The 16,538-nt window shown below is 41.7% G+C and overlaps 1 protein-coding gene across 1 annotated transcript; it reads left to right on the forward strand.

Annotated features, from left to right (window-relative positions):
* Positions 1–14,022: 14,022 nt before the first annotated feature.
* LOC123401516 (temperature-induced lipocalin-1-like) lies at positions 14,023–15,036 on the forward strand. The gene is made up of 2 exons (XM_045095340.1): positions 14,023–14,524; positions 14,652–15,036. The coding sequence occupies exons 1-2, from the start codon at positions 14,159–14,161 to the stop codon at positions 14,832–14,834; spliced, it is 549 nt and encodes a 182-aa protein (XP_044951275.1). The 5' UTR covers positions 14,023–14,158; the 3' UTR covers positions 14,835–15,036.
* Positions 15,037–16,538: the final 1,502 nt, after the last annotated feature.

The raw sequence follows: 16,538 nt of genomic DNA on the forward strand, positions 1-16,538 counted from the left end.
GTGAAGTTCGTCGTAACAAGAGGATAAATTGTCTACAATATGATCATAGAGATGAATATCTGAGTTGCGAGTTTTGGTACACAGTTAAGACAATGTGGAAGTTATTTCGCAATTCATGCCACCAAGAACACCATGGTGTGATGGTATCATAGCCGCGACCTATTCGATATGGTGCATGCTATGATGTCTCTTATCGAATTACCACTATCATTTATGGGTTATGCATTAGAGACAACCGCATTCACTTTAAATAGGGCACCGCGTAAATCCGTTGAGATGACACAGTATAGACTGAGGTTTAGAGAAATCTAAGTTGTCGTTTCTTGAAAGTTTGGGGCTACGACACTTATGTGAAAAAGTTTCAGTCTGATAAGCTCGAACCCAAAGCGGATAAATGCATCTTCATAGGATATCCAAAACAGTTGGGTACATCTCCTATCTCAGATCTGGAAGCAAAGTGTTTGTTTCTAGAAAATGGGTCCTTTCTCGAGGAAAAGTTTATCTCGAAAGAATTAAGTGGGAGGGTGATAGAACTTGATGAGGTTATTGAACCATCACTTCAACTAGTGTGTAGCAGGGCGCAGGAAGTTGTTCCTGTGGCACCTACACCAATTGAAGTGGAAGCTGATGATAGTGATCATTGAGCATCAGATCAAGTTACTACAGACCTCATAGGTTGACAAGATCGCGTACTACTACAGAGTGGTACGGTAACCCTGTCTTGGAGGTCATGTTGTTGAACAACAATGAACCTACGAGCTATGGAGAAGCGATGGTGGGCCCGGATTCCGACAAATGGCTGGAGGCCATGAAATCCGAGAGAGGATCCATGTATAAAACAAAGTGTATACTTTGGAAGAACTACTTGATGGTAGTAAGACTATTAAGTAAAGATGGATCTTTAAAAGTAAGACAGACGATGATGGTGACTACTCACTATTAAGAAAAGCTCGACTTGTCACAAAGATGTTTTCGACAAGATCAAAGAGTTGACTATGATGAGACTTTCTCACTCATAGCGATGCTAAAAGTCTGTTGAAATTATGTTAGTAGTTGTTGCATTATTTATGAAATATTGCACATAGGATGTCAAAACATTATTTCCTCGACGGTTTCCTTGAGGAAAGGTTGTATGTGATACAACCAAAAGATTTTGTCGATCCTAAGGATACTAACAAGTATGCAAGCTCCAGCGATCCTTTTATGGACTGGTGCAAGCATCTCGGAGTTGGAATATACGCTTTGATGTGATGATCAAAGCTTTTGGGTTTGTACAAGGTTTATGAGAAACTTGTATTTCCAAAGAAGTGAGTGGGAGCACTGTAGTATTTCTGATAAAGTATATGTGGTTGACATATTGTTGATCAGAAGTAATGTAGAATTTCTGTAAAGCATAAAGGTTGTTTGAAAGGGGGTTTTCAAAGGAAGACCTGGATAGAGCTACTTGAACATTGAGCATCAAGATCTATGGAGATAGATCAAAATGCTAAACATAACTTTCAAATGAAATGCATGCCTTGACAAGTTTTTGAAGGAGTTCAAAATAGATCAGCAAAGAAAGAGTTCTTGGTTGTGTTGTAAGGTGTGAATTTGAGTAAGACTCAAAAGCCTGACCATGGCAGAAGAAAGAGAAAGGACGAAGACTCTACAGTATGCCATGCTGTGTACCGCACCTGATGTGTGCCTTGCTATAAGTCTGTTAAGAGGTACACAGAGTGATCCAGGATTGAATCACTGATCAGCAGTCAAAGTTATCCTTAGTAACTAATGGACTAAGGAATTTTTCTCGATTATGGAGGTGTTTAAAGAGTTCGTCGTAAAGGGTTACGTCGATGCAAGCTTTGACACTAATCCGAATATCTATGAGTAGTGAAACGGATTTGTATGGTAGAGTAGATATTTGGAATATTTCCGAATAGCACATAGTAGCAGCATCTATAAGATGACATAAAGATTTGTAAAGCTCACTCGGATCTGAAAGGCTTCAGAACCGTCGACTAAAACTTCTCTCACAAGCAAGACGTGATCAAACCCCAGAACTGTAAGGGTGTTGGATTCGTTAGAATCACATAGTGATGTGGACTAGATTATTGACTCTAGTGCAAGTGGGAGACTGTTGGAAATATGCCCTAGAGGCAATAATAGAATAGTTATTATTATATTTGTTTGTTCATGATAATCGTTTATTACCCATGCTATAATTGTATTGATTGGAAACACAATACTTGTGTGGATACATAGACAAAACACTGTCCCTAGTAAGCCTCTAGTTGACTAGCTCGTTGATCAAAGATGGTCAAGGTTTCCTGACCATAGGCAAGTGTTGTTACTTGATAACGGGATCACATCATTAGGAGAATCATGTGATGGACAAGACCAATACTATGAACGTAGCATACTGATCATGTCGTTTTATTGCTATAGTATTCTGCGTGTCAAGTATTTGTTCCTATGACCATGAGATCATATAATTCACTGGCACCGGAGGAATACCCTGTGTGTATCAAACGTCACAACATAACTGGGTGACTATAAAGATTCTCTACAGGTATCTCCGAAGGTGTCCGTTGGGTTAGTATGGATCAAGACTCGGATTTGTCACTCCGTGTGACGGAGAGGTATCTCGGGGCGTGATACGTCTCCAACGGATCTATAATTTTTGATGGTTCCATGCTATTATCTTGTCAACTTTGGATGTTTTATATGCATGAATATGCTATTTTATATCTTTTTTTGGACTAACCTATTAACTTAGTGCCAAGTGCGAGTTTCTGTTTTTTCCGTGTTTTCGGCCCATTTTCAGACGGAGTCCAAATGGAATGAAACTTTACGATGATTTTTTTAGACGAAAAGAGACCCCCGAAGCTTTTGAAAGAAGGCCAGAAGAGCCACGAGGGAGTCACAAGCCCTGACACCGCTACCCCCCCTAGGTGGTGGGGACCAGGCTTGTGACCTCCTTGTGGGCCCAACCAACGTAATTCCACCGCCATAAATTCCTATAAATCCAGAAACCCCCAAAAAGAAACCTAGATTGGGAGTTCCGGCGCCTCAAGCCTCTGTAGCCACCAAAAACCAATCTGGAGCCCGTTCCGTCACCCTGCCGGAGGGGGAATCCATCTCCGGTGGCCATCTTCATCATCCCGGCGATCTACATGACAAGGAGGGAGTAGTTCTCCCTCGGGGCTGAGGGTATGTACCAGTAGCTATGTGTTTGATCTCTCTCTCTCTCTCTCTCGTGTTCTTGAGATGTCTTGATCTCGATGTACCATGGGCTTTGCTACTATAGTTGGATCTTATGATGTTCTTCCCCCTCTCCCTCTTGTAATGAATTGAGTTTCCCCTTTGGAGTTATCTTATCGGATTGAGTCTTTGAGAACACTTGATGTATGTCTTGCACGTGTCTATCTCATGTGATCAACTTGCGGGTTTGTGACAATTGGGAACCTATGCATATGGGTTGGCACACGTGGATTCATGTGAGTACTTGATGTATGTTTTGGTGATCAACTTGCGGGTTCGTGACATTGGGAACCTATGCACAGGGGTTGGCACACGTTTTGACTCTATGGTAGAAACTTTGGGGCACTCTTTGAAGTTCTATGTGTTGGTTGAATAGATGATTCTGAGATTATGTGATGCATATCGTATAATCATGCCCACGGATACTTGAGGTGACAATGGAGTATCTAGGTGACATTAGGGTCTTGGTTGATATGTATCTTAAGTTGTTATGCTAGTACGAACTCTATGATGGATCGAACGGAAAGAATAGCTTCGTGTTATTTTACTACGGACTCTTGAAGAGATCGATCAGAAAGAATAAATTTGTGGTGGTTTCGTACCCGACAATAATCTCTTCGTCTGTTCCCCGCTATTAGTGACTTTGGAGTGACTCTTTTTTGCATGTTGAGGGCTAGTTATATGATCCTATTATGTTATCATTGTTGAGAGAACTTCACTAGTGAAAGTATGAACCCTAGGCCTTGTTTCCACGCATTGCAATACCGTTCGTGCTCACTTTTACCATTTGTTACCTTGCTGTTTTTGTAATTTCAGATTAAAAAAACCTATATCTACCATCCATATTGCACTTGTATCACCATCTCTTCGCCGAACTAGTGCACCTGTACAACTTACCATTGTATTAGGTGTGTTGGGGACACAAGAGACTCTTTGTTATTTGGTTGCAGGGTTGCTTGAGAGAGACCATCTTCATCCTACGCCTCCCGCGGATTGATAAACCTTAGGTCACCCACTTGAGGGAAAATTGCTACTGTCCTACAACCCTCTGCACTTGGAGGCCCAACAACGTCTACAAGGAGAAGGTTGCGTAGTAGACATCAAGCTCTTTTCTGACGCCGTTGCCGGGGAGGTTAGCGCTTGAAGGTATATCTTTAGATCTTGCAATCGAGTCTTTTAGTTTCTTGTTCTTTCGCTGAAAATTACAAAAAAATGGAATTGAGGATGCATCATATGCTCCATCTTTTCAATGTCTTTCGTGAGCATGATGGGAAGGAAAATTGTGCTCAAGTGCTGAAAGAAGAATTACATAGAATGCTTGGCATAGAATATGTGAATGATGAGCATGATTGCAATGTTGTTAGCATGAATTCTTTGAATACCCATGATGCTAATGATATGCAAAGCCACAAGCTTGGGGATGCTATATTTGATGAAGATGATCTTTTTAGTTCTTCCACTTTGAATGATCAAAATCATTTTGATGAAAGCATGCCCCCTATCTATGATGATTATTGTGAGGACACTTATGCTTTGAAGAAAAGGGATGATAAAACTTGTCATGCTTTCGAAAACCCCTTTGCTAAACCTTTCTTTTTCATTGTGGACACAATTTGTAGTGCTCAAGTCTTTTACGATACTCCCACTACTATTCTTGAGAATAGAATTCCTTATGTGGAGAGTAGTAAAATTTCTATGCTTGTAGATCATGAAAAGAATGCTTTAGGTTCTGGTTATATTGTTGAATTCATTCATGATGCTACTGAAAATTACTATGAGAGAGGGTCATATGCTTCTGCTTATTGCAATAGTATCAAGCCTCCTCTCCATGTGTTGAAATTTTTGAAGCTATGCTTGTTTTCCCTTCCTATGTTAGTTGATTCTTGCTCCAATAAATTGTTTGATCACAAAATCCCTATGCATAGGAAGTGGGTTAGACTTAAATGTGCTAACCATTTGCTCCATGATGCTCTCGTTTGTTTCAATCCTTACCTTTTACGTGAGCATCATTGAAATCAATGCCTAGCTAAGGGTGTTAAACGATAGCGCTTGTTGGGAGGCAACCCAATGAATAAATTTTTCTTTGCTTTTTGCTTCCTGTTTTGTTTTCTCCACACCATCATATTTCTGTTATGATTGTGTCTTTTTTGTTTCTTTTTGTGTTTGTGCCAAGAAAAATCGTTATGATTAGTCTTGGTGATGATTGTTTGATCATGCTGGAAAAAGACAGAAACTTTCTACTCACGAAAAGAATTTTCATTTTTATTATGTAAGAGATTTTGAGTTGATTCTTTTTGCTGCTGATTTCTATGCAGTTTCTTCAGACTGTCGTAATTTTTCAGATTTTTTGAAGTACCAGAAGTATACGAAGTATACAGATTGCTACAGACTGGTCTGCTGTTAACAGAGTCTGTTTTTTGTTGAGTTGGTTACTTATTTTGATGAAACTATGGATAGTATCGGAGGGTACTAGCCATGGAAAAGTGACAATACAGCAACCCAACACCAACATAAGTAGAATTTAAGTTTGCTACAGTACCTAAGGAAGTGGTGATTTGCTTTCTTACACTAATGATATCACGAGTTTCTGTTTAAGTTTTGTGTTGTGAAGTTTTCAAGTTCTGGGTGAAGTTCTTATGGACAAAGAGATAAAGAGTGGCAAGAGCTCAAGCTTGGGGATGCCCAAGGCACTCCAAGTTGATTCAAGGATGCTGAAAAAGCCTAAGCTTGGGGATGCCCCGGGAAGGCATCCCCTCTTTCGTCTTCAATCCATCGGTAATGTTACTTGCAGCTATATTTTTATTCACCACATGATATGTGTTTTGCTTGGAGTGTCTTGTATCGTAGGAGTATTTTATTTTTGTTGTATCACAATCATCCTTGCTGCGCACCTAGAGAGAGAGACATGCACTCACCGTGATTTTGTCGAGCTTCACTTATATCCTTTGGTAGACAATTCATCTCACATGTGCTTCACTTATATCTTTTGAGCTAGATACTTTTGCTCCATGTGCTTCACTTATATCTTTTAGAGCGCAGCGGTGCGTGGCTTGGTAGTTGATCTATGCTTTGAAATTAGTCTCAAAGGGGTAGTTATCCAAAGGGATACGAAAACTTCCACCTTCATGTACATTGAATAGTTAGAGAAGTTTGATTCATCTCAATTAGTTTTGAGTTGTGGTTTTGGTAATATTGAAGTCATGCTAGTAAGGTGTTGTGGATCTAGAAATACTTGTGTTGAAGTTAGTGATTCCCGTAGCATGCACGTATGGTGAACCGCTATGTGATGAAGTCTGAGCATGATTAGTCTTTTGATTGTCATCCTTTGCGTGACGGTCGGGATCGCGCGATGGTTTATACCTACCAACCCTTCCCCTAGGAGTATGAGTTGAATGCTTTGTTTCGATTACTAATAAAACTTTTGTAACAAGTACATGAGTTCTTCATGAATAATGTTGAGTCCATGGTTTAGATGCACTTTCACCTTCCACCATCACTATCTTCTTAGTGTCGTGCAACTTTCGCCGGTGCACAAAACCCACCATTAGCCTCCCTCAAAACAGCCACCATACCTACCTACTATGGCTTTTTCCAAGTCATTCCGAGATATATTGCCATGCAACTACCACCATGACATGTGCCACCACGTCTACATTGCCATTGCATGATCGTAAGATAGCTAGCATGATGTTTTCATTAATGTCTATGCCATGCTAGATCATTGTCACGGTACACTACCGAAGGCATTTCATATAGAGTCATCATTGCTCTAAGTTTTGAGTTGTAAGTGTGATGATCATCATTGATGGAGCATTGCCCCATGTGAGGAAATAAAAGAAGCCAGCGAAGCCCATTTACAAAAAAGAGGCCAAAGATGCCCACCAAAAAAAAGACGCCAAAGAGCCCACCAAAAAATGAGAGAAAAGGAGAGAAGGGACAATGCTACCACTTTTCCACACTTGTGCATATTAAGCACCATGATCTTCATGATTGAGAGTCTCTTGTTTTGTCACCACCATATAGCTAGTGGGAAATTTTCATTATATAACTTGGCTTGTATATTCCTATGATGGGCTTCCTCAAAATTGTGTTAGGTCTTCGTGAGCAAGCAAGTTGGATGCACACCCACTAGTTTTCTTTAAGAGCTTTCACATACTCCTAGCTCTAGTGCATCATTTGTATGGCAATCCCTACTCATTCACGTTGATATCTATTGATGAGCATCTCCATAGCTCATTGATATGCCTAGTCAATGTGACCATCTTCTCCTTGTTTTCCTTGCAACCTCCACCACACTCCACACCACTTATAGTGCTAAAACCATGGCTCACGCTCATGTATTGCGTGAGAGTCGAAATTTTTTGAGAAAGTAAAGGTGTGAAAACAATTACTTGACCAATACCGGGGTTGTGCATGATTTAAATTTGTTGTGCAAGGATGATAGATTATAGCGAGACTATATGCTTTTGTAGGGATAACTTTCTTTTGGCCTTGTTATTTTGAAAGTTCATGATTACCTTGCTAGTTTCCTTGAATTATTATTGTTTCCACGTCAATAGCAAATTGTTGTTTTGAATCTAACGGATCTGAACATTCATGTCACGTGAGAGAAGTTACAATGGACAACTATGCTAGGTAGCATGCAACATATTTTTTTAATTCTTTATCACTTCCCTACTCGAGGACGAGCAGGAGTTAGGCTTCGGGATGCTTGATACGTCTCCAACGAATCTATAATTTTTGATGGTTCCATGCTATTATCTTGTCAACTTTGGATGTTTTATATGCATGAATATGCTATTTTATATCTTTTTTCGGACTAACCTATTAACTCAGTGCCAAGTGCCAGTTTATGTTTTTCTGTGTTTTTGGCCCATTTTCAGACGGAGTCCAAATGGAATGAAACTTTACGATGATTTTTTTTGGACCAAAAGAGACCCCGAAGCTTTGAAAGAAGGCCAGAAGAGCCACGAGGGAGTCACAAGCCCTGACGCCGCCACCACCCCCCTAGGTGGTGGCGACCAGGCTTGTGACCTCCTTGTGGGCCCAACCGACGTAATTCCACCGCCATAAATTCCTATAAATTCATAAACCCCCAAAAAGAAACCTAGATCGGGAGTTCCGCCGCCGCAAACCTCTGTAGCCACCAAAAACCAATCTGGAGCCCGTTCCGGCACCCTGCCGGAGGGGGAATCCATCTCCGGTGGCCATCTTCATCATCCCGGCGATCTCCATGACGAGGAGGGAGTAGTTCTCCCTCGGGGTTGAGGGTATGTACTAGTAGCTATGTGTTTGATCTCTCTCTCTCTCGTGTTCTTGAGATGTCTTGACCTCGATGTACCATGGGCTTTGCTACTATAGTTGGATCTTAGGATGTTCTTCCCCCTCTCCCTCTTGTAATGAATTGAGTTTCCCCTTTGGAGTTATCTTATCGAATTGAGTCTTTGAGAACACTTGATGTATGTCTTGCACGTGTCTATCTGCTGTGATCAACTTGCGGGGTTGTGACAATTGGGAACCTATGCATATGGGTTGGCACACGTGGATTCATGTGAGTACTTGATGTATGTTTTGGTGATCAACTTGCGGGTTCGTGACATTGGGAACCTATGCACAGGGGTTGGCACACGTTTTGACTCTATGGTAGAAACTTTGGGGCACTCTTTGAAATTCTATGTGTTGGTTGAATAGATGATTCTGAGATTATTTTATGCATATCGTATAATCATGCCCACGGATACTTGAGCTGACAATGGAGTATCTAGGTGACATTAGGGTCTTGGTTGATATGTATCTTAAGGTGTTATTCTAGTACGAACTCTATGATGGATCAAATGGAAAGAATAGCTTCGTGTTATTTTACTACGGACTCTTGAATAGATTGATCAGAAAGAATAACTTTGTGGTGGTTTCGTACCCGACAATAATCTCTTCATTTGTTCCCCGCTATTAGTGACTTTGGAGTGACTCTTTGTTGCATGTTGAGGGCTAGTTATATGATCCAATTATGTTATCATTGTTGAGAGAACTTCACTAGCGAAAGTATGAACCCTAGGCCTTGTTTCCACGCATTGCAATACCGTTCGTGCTCACTTTTACCATTTGTTACCTTGCTGTTTTTGTAATTTCAGATTACAAAAACCTATATCTACCATCCATATTGCACTTGTATCACCATCTCTTCGCCGAACTAGTGCACCTATACAACTTACCATTGTATTAGGTGTGTTGGGGACACAAGAGACTCTTTGTTATTTGGTTGCAGGGTTGCTTGAGAGAGACCATCTTCATCCTACGCCTCCCGCGGATTGATAAACCTTAGGTCACCCACTTGAGGGAAAATTGCTACTGTCCTACAACCCTCTGCACTTGGAGGCCCAACAATGTCTACAAGGAGAAGGTTGCGTAGTAGACATCAAGCTCTTTTCTGACGCCGTTGCCGGGGAGGTTAGCGTTTGAAGGTATATCTTTAGATCTTGCAATCGAGTCTTTTAGTTTCTTGTTCTTTCGCTGAAAATTACAAAAAAATAGAATTGAGGATGCATCATATGCTCCATCTTTTCAATGTATTTCGTGAGCATGATGGGAAGGAAAATTGTGCTCAAGTGCTGAAAGAAGAATTACATAGAATGCTTGGCATAGAATATGTGAATGATGAGCATGATTGCAATGTTGTTAGCATGAATTCTTTGAATACCCATGATGCTAATGATATGCAAAGCCACAAGCTTGGGGATGCTATATTTGATGAAGATGATCTTTTTAGTTCTTCCACTTTGAATGATCAAAATCATTTTGATGAAAGCATGCCCCCTATCTATGATGATTATTGTGAGGACACTTATGCTTTGAAGAAAAGTGTTGTACGTGTGCTGAACGCGGAGGTGCCGTCCGTTCGGCACTAGATCGGAGCGGATCGCGGGACGGATCGCGGGACGGTTCGTGGGACGGTTCGCGGGGAGGATCGAGGGACGTGAGGATGTTCCACTACATCAACCGCGTTTCTTAACGCTTCCTGCTGTGCGATCTACAAGGGTACGTAGATTCAAATCTCCTCTCGTAGATGAACATCACCATGATAGGTCTTCGTGCGCGTAGGAAATTTTTTGTTTCCCATGCGACGTTCCCCAACACACTGTGCCTCCACACCGCTCCAAACGGGGATTAGCATCCACAAGCGTGGGAACTTCGGGATACATCGTCGTCTTTGAATGCCTCGGTTATCTCTTACCCGAGCCTTTTACTTATGCACTTTACTTTGTGATAGCCATATTGTTTCTTGTTATATATCTTGCTATCACTCAGTTGTTTATATTGCTTAGCGTAAGTTATTGGTGCACACAGGTGAGCCTAGTTGTTTTAGGTTTTGTGCTTGACAAATTAAACGCTAGTTTTATTCTGCATTTGTTCAAGCCTAAACCGTAATTATTTTAAAGCTCCTATTCACCCCCCGTCTAGGCGACATCCACGTCCTTTCAGCTGCCTTGAGTTATATTCGAAGGATTTATCCAGAAGCACTTCTTGAAGTCCATTTATAGCTTTCAAGGAGTTTATGTGATGACAAAGAGTGGATTCAAGTTGATCAACACATAAAGCAGAGAAGATGTACCGTGTGGGATCAAGTGATCTCACGGTATGGTAAGCATTGTGCATTGCACTTTTGTGTACTAACCCATGATCTTTTTGTGTGGTAGTTTTATGAGAGGTTGGGTGTTTTTCCATGGGCTTGTATCAAGACGAGAGCTCATATAATCCATGGAGGATGGCATCAAGTGGTTATTTCCATCAAGGTTGTGTTGTGCAAGTTCAAGTGGATTATCACGAAGAGATCACATGCTTGAAGCCTGCCGTCCATTATGATGATAATGGACATGTGAGGATGCGCCGAAGAGAGGTTCATCCATAGTGGAGTATAGGGAAACAATCTACTAGTCTTCATCGAGTCGGTGCAATAAAAAGACGATCCATCTTGAGGAGGACAAGATTGTCACCATGTAGCTCAAATGGACTATGCACTAGGCAAAGTTTTGTCCTTGTTAGTTGGGAGACCCGGTTATAGGATCAATTATCAAACTATCAAGGGGAGCTCTCAAGCGAGTAGCTTGATAGTATCGTTCGTTGAGAGCTCAAACCATTGCTTTCTTGACATCATCATCTTTCTTGGTTCTTGTTTGGCTTTTCACTATGTGGGTTTTGGAGCTTACGGTCTTCATCGTGATAAGCTCAAGTTCATCGAAGACGAATTTCGTATGCATCATATTTGAGTTTTTGGTGTTGGAGATTTTGCGAGATCAAATTTGGGAAGGTCATATTCTTTATCCCAGTTGCATTTATTCTTCATTGCTTGTTCTAGTGCAAGGCATCACCTAGTGGCTGCTTGGGTGAAGTTTGGGCCAGCCCACGGTAAGATTCATTGTTTCTTTTGTTCTTTTTCCTTTTATTTTTTCTAATTCTCTTTTTTTTCCTTTTTGTTTTTGTTTCTTCCCTTTTGTGTATTATACAAAAGTTCACTGTGTGTTACAAAAAAAGTTCCTCGTATATTAATAAAATGTTCGTGGTATATTACAAAGAATTTAAAATTTTCCATACAAATGTTCAGCATATATTTGAAATTTATTCAGTGTATATTACACAAATGTTTAATTTGTATTTCAAAATTATTCAACATATTTACAAAACGTTCAATGTGAATTACGTCCGTCCCAAATTATAAAACGTTGCTTAATTCTCGAAAAATAACTACTTCTACCTGAAGCACACGAGCATAAGGGCTCTCTGTGAAGACGGCCCTCTCGTCCCAATGCATCAACAAGGATGGCCCCCGTGCCTTGTTTTCTAGGTCAGGCGTCCTAGAAGGTCCATTAGTCCTAAATAAAGTCTTGAACCGGGTCAGTGGGCTAATGTGTAAACATAGGCCCATTTCCAGTTTTAGCTATCCCGGATCGGCGACACTTGTGTCAGGGGAGCTTCTATGTGCCGCTTATTGCGGCAGACTGTCGATGCACAGGCGAGCGACTGGGCCGCCTTGCTACCGCACGAGCGGTTCTGTTCGGTGAAGTGATCGAGCACTATAGGATAAATTTGCCACATAAAAACATGAATTACGAGGGATCAATCCTATCTGCCGCCGCAAACGCACAGGTGAGCGACTGGGCCGGCTTGCTGCTGCACGAGCAGACCTATTCGAAGAAGTGATCCAGCACTGTAGGATAAATTCGCCCTATTTATCCTATAGTGTTTGAAGAAGTGATCGGGCAACGTAGGATAAATTCGCCACATAAAAACATGCATTACGAGGGATCTGACCTCGAACAAGAGACTTAAGGCATTAGAACTTGTTGTGCTAGCCAATGGAGATAATCAGCTGGAATGATTACATTGCAGCGCAAGTTTAAAAGAACAAACAACCACGCATACAAATTATTTTTCTTTGCTTATGATTTTTCCTTGTTTGTGTTCTCGATCTTTTTTGCTCGAAATTACAAATAATGTTCTCGATACTGAGTTTTCTAAAATTCAAATTAATGTTCGTGATTTCACAAATTATTCGTAAATTTGAAAAATTGTTCAGGATATCGGGTTTTTTAACATCTCGGACAAATTTTCAAAGGTTTCAGAAAAATATTTATTTTAACAGGGAACAATTTTCTAAAATACTTGAACTTTTTAGTTCGTGAATTAAAATGCAAACATATTATGAAATTATAAACTTTTCTAATTATTGAACATTTTTCGAAAATAAGGAAACAAATGTTTTTTTTTTGGAATTTCTGAAAAAAATTATACAATTATGAGCATTTCTGGAATTGTGAACCAATTATGAAACCACGAACATTTTTCAAATTCTAAACAAATTTTGAAATTCGTGAACAAAATTATAAAATTGTGAACATTTTTTGAATTGTCAACACATTTTCAAAGATGAAAAAATTTCAAATTCGTGAACAAAATTATAAAAGTGTGAACATTTTTTCGAATTGTGAAGAAATTTTAAAACCACAAACATTTTTCGAATTGTGAACAAATTTTGAACATGAAGAAATTTCAAAATCTTCATCAAAATTATAAAATTATGATCATTTTTCCCATTGTGAACAAATTTGGAAACTGTATATATTTTTTGAATGGTGAATAATTTATTTTTTAAAAAATGAACAAATTTTGAAACTGTGAACATTTGTTAAAAAGTAAACTTGACAAAAATAAAAGATATAAAAAGAAAAAGCAAATAAATGAAAACAGGAGAGAAAAAAAGAAGAAAAATAAATAGAAATCAAATAAAAAAATGGAAACTACAAAGAGAAAAAGAAACAGAAAAAGGACAAAAAAGAACAAAAACCGAAACTGCCGCCTGTAGAGAGATGGGCCGATCCAGTTGAATTGTGAATAAATTTTAAATTTTTTAAAAATGAACAAATTTTGAAACGTTGAACATTTGTTAAAAATAAACTTGACAAAAAGAAAAGATATAATAAGAAAAAGAGCAAAAATCAAAACATGAGAGGAAAAGAAAAAAGAAAGAAGGAAAATAAATAGAAAACAAATAAACAAAAATGAAAGCTACAAAGAAAAAAAGAAACAGAAAAAGTACAAAAAAGAACAAAAACAGGAACTGCCTGCAGAGAGAGATGGGCCGGTCCAGTTGATCGCGTCCCTGTGCGCGTTTGCCTGACTATTTCACGCAAACAGCGGTTTTCCTTGTGTCAGCTGCAAAACGGTGGACTTGATTCTAGAGAAAAGAAGAAGCAGACGGCGACTTTAATCTTGCTCCCAACGTATCGCCCACAGCCCTCCACGTCTCCCGCACCATCCTTTATTGCCAGCACCGTCTCTATCCCCTGCAAACCCCCGCTTGCATCCATCCCCATCGCCGCCGGCGCTTCCTCCCGGGCCTCCTTCCCCTCACGCACAGCGTACGATGGCGGCCATGAAGGTGGTGAGGAACCTCGACCTGGAGCGGTACATGGGCAGGTGGTACGAGATCGCGTGCTTCCCGTCCAGGTTCCAGCCCAAGGACGGCGCCAACACGCGCGCCACCTACACGCTCGACCCGGACGGCGCCGTCAAGGTGCTCAACGAGACCTGGACCGGCGGCCGCCGGGGACACATCGAGGGCACCGCCTTCCGCGCCGACGACGCCGGCGACGAGGCCAAGCTCAAGGTCAGGTTCTACGTGCCCCCCTTCCTCCCCGTCTTCCCCGTCACCGGCGACTACTGGGTGCTCCACGTCGACGACGCCTACCAGTACGCGCTCGTCGGCCAGCCCTCCCGGAACTACCTCTGGGTACGCACGACGCCACAGCTTCGCTAGATTTTGCCGAATTTCGATTGAATTGCAATGGCGGCGGCGGTAGATCGGTAACCAATCTGATCTGATCTCTGCCATGGCGTGGGCGTATCGGTGTGTGTAGATCTTGTGCAGGCAGCCGCGGATGGACGAGGGCGTGTACAACGAGCTGGTGGAGAGGGCCAAGGAGGAAGGGTACGACGTGAGCAAGCTCCGGAGGACGCCGCACCCGGAGCCGACGCCGGAGAGCCAGGATGCCCCCAAGGACGGCGGGCTGTGGTGGATCAAATCCCTCTTTGGAAAGTAGGTTGGTGCCCATGCCAAAGCACAAAGAAAGTGGGTGCCGCTCGCTCCCGTACCAGCTGGTGTGCCGTGTACAGTTCAGTCTAGTACTATGTTCGTGGCTGCAGGGAATATGAAGATGTTTAGTTACCCGTGTGTTTGCTTGTTCGTGTTCAAAATGTACAACACACTTTGCGGAATAATTTGCGTGCCAGGGTTGGGACAAATTCACTGTTCTGATCCACGTTGTGTGAGCTCGTTTTGAAAAGGTTTCACGTCTTGACCCTTTTAAAAACGACATAAACCGTGGCGTTGCAGGTAAAAAAAAAAACACCATGCGAACTGACGTTTTCTGCTCCACACTCGTACGTCTAACAAGCTCGCCTAGGCAGAAACGCCACCGCGTTGCTGTCCACACACTTTCTGGCGTATCAGCCCAAGTCAACAAAGCTGGCAGTGAGTGACTTGTGCCTGCTGTTAAATTGTGATCCCAATTCTATTGTATTAGATGAGACATAGTATAAATGGTGTGGGCCTTTGCGTTGGTACCGACGCGTACGAGTACAACTCGTTTACTTGTTTTTCAAGGACTTTCATGTATTACCCCTCATATATATTCCATGTAGTCACATCTAAAGACGACAAGTCGTCTCGTGTTTGTAATACTTTTCTTTATAGTAATTGCGCCTTCGTGCGTCCGTGGTTTTCTCCCGCAAGGGTTTTCACGTAAAATCCGTGTCTTTCGTGTCTCGTTGATCTCGTTTTATCTAACAAGTGATATCAGAGCTATGGTTTAAGATACGAGATTTGAGACGAGAGCTAGGTTCGGCGTCGTGTGAGCCGCCGCTGAAGCGATCTGGCGATCCGAAGACAGATCGATTACGGAGCCGAGTTCGACAGGGAGTCGCTGCAGGCCGCCGCTGTTAAATCGCTGCCGCGGTTGCTGCGTTGTTTCTGCACAGTCTTATCCGATCCGTCGTGTCTGGATCGGTACGAGACGCGAGGCTGTTCCTGCTGCTTCACGCTCCCAACGCGTGGCTGTTCCTGCTGTTCCACACACCAAGCTGCTCGAGGTGAAGCCACCAGGCTCGAGTAGTACTCTACGCCGCTGCCTGCTGTGTTCCTGCGGCTGCTTGCACACATAGGAACCAGGATCCGATCAATCTCTCTCTCTCACGTTGAAGCAGTCAATCTCACGTAAAGGACTAGTACTAGTTTAGATTTGACTATTCTCTCCAATTGCTACATCCAGTGCCCAATACTACCAGGTGCTATTTTTTCAATAATTCTTTGATCTGTATATTAATTTTGTCAAGAATTTTTCTACCGGCTTGTACTACTTTGTGTACACAGATTTATCTACTCATGGCATCCATTAAGTACGATCTTCCGCTGCTGGACCGTGACACAAGGTTTACCCTATGGCAAGTCAATATGCGGGCGTTGTTGGCGCAGGCCGACTACGATGATGCACTGTACAGTTTTGGAAAGAATAGAATTGAGGATTGGACTTCTGAGGAGAAACGAAGGGACCGTAAGGCTTTGTCACAAATTCAACTCCATTTGCATGATAATATTTTGCAGGAAGTTTTGAGCGAGAAAACTACCGCCGCTCTATGGTTAAAAGTGGAAGGGATTTGCATGACAAAAGATCTCACCAACAAAAGTAAGAACGGACAGAGGGGCCGATCGCAATCCAGAGACAAGAAGCAGTCTTGCAGATATTGCA

The sequence above is a fragment of the Hordeum vulgare genome, chromosome 6H, assembly GCF_904849725.1.
Source record: "Hordeum vulgare subsp. vulgare chromosome 6H, MorexV3_pseudomolecules_assembly, whole genome shotgun sequence".
Lineage (NCBI taxonomy): Eukaryota > Viridiplantae > Streptophyta > Magnoliopsida > Poales > Poaceae > Hordeum > Hordeum vulgare.

Bases quoted from the DNA above. Each gene is read 5' to 3' on its own strand.
- LOC123401516 (XM_045095340.1), top strand. From the start codon at position 14,159: ATGGCGGCCATGAAGGTGGTGAGGAACCTCGACCTGGAGCGGTACATG. The intron at 14,525-14,651 runs GTACGCACGACG...CGGTGTGTGTAG, and splicing joins CCTCCCGGAACTACCTCTGG to ATCTTGTGCAGGCAGCCGCG.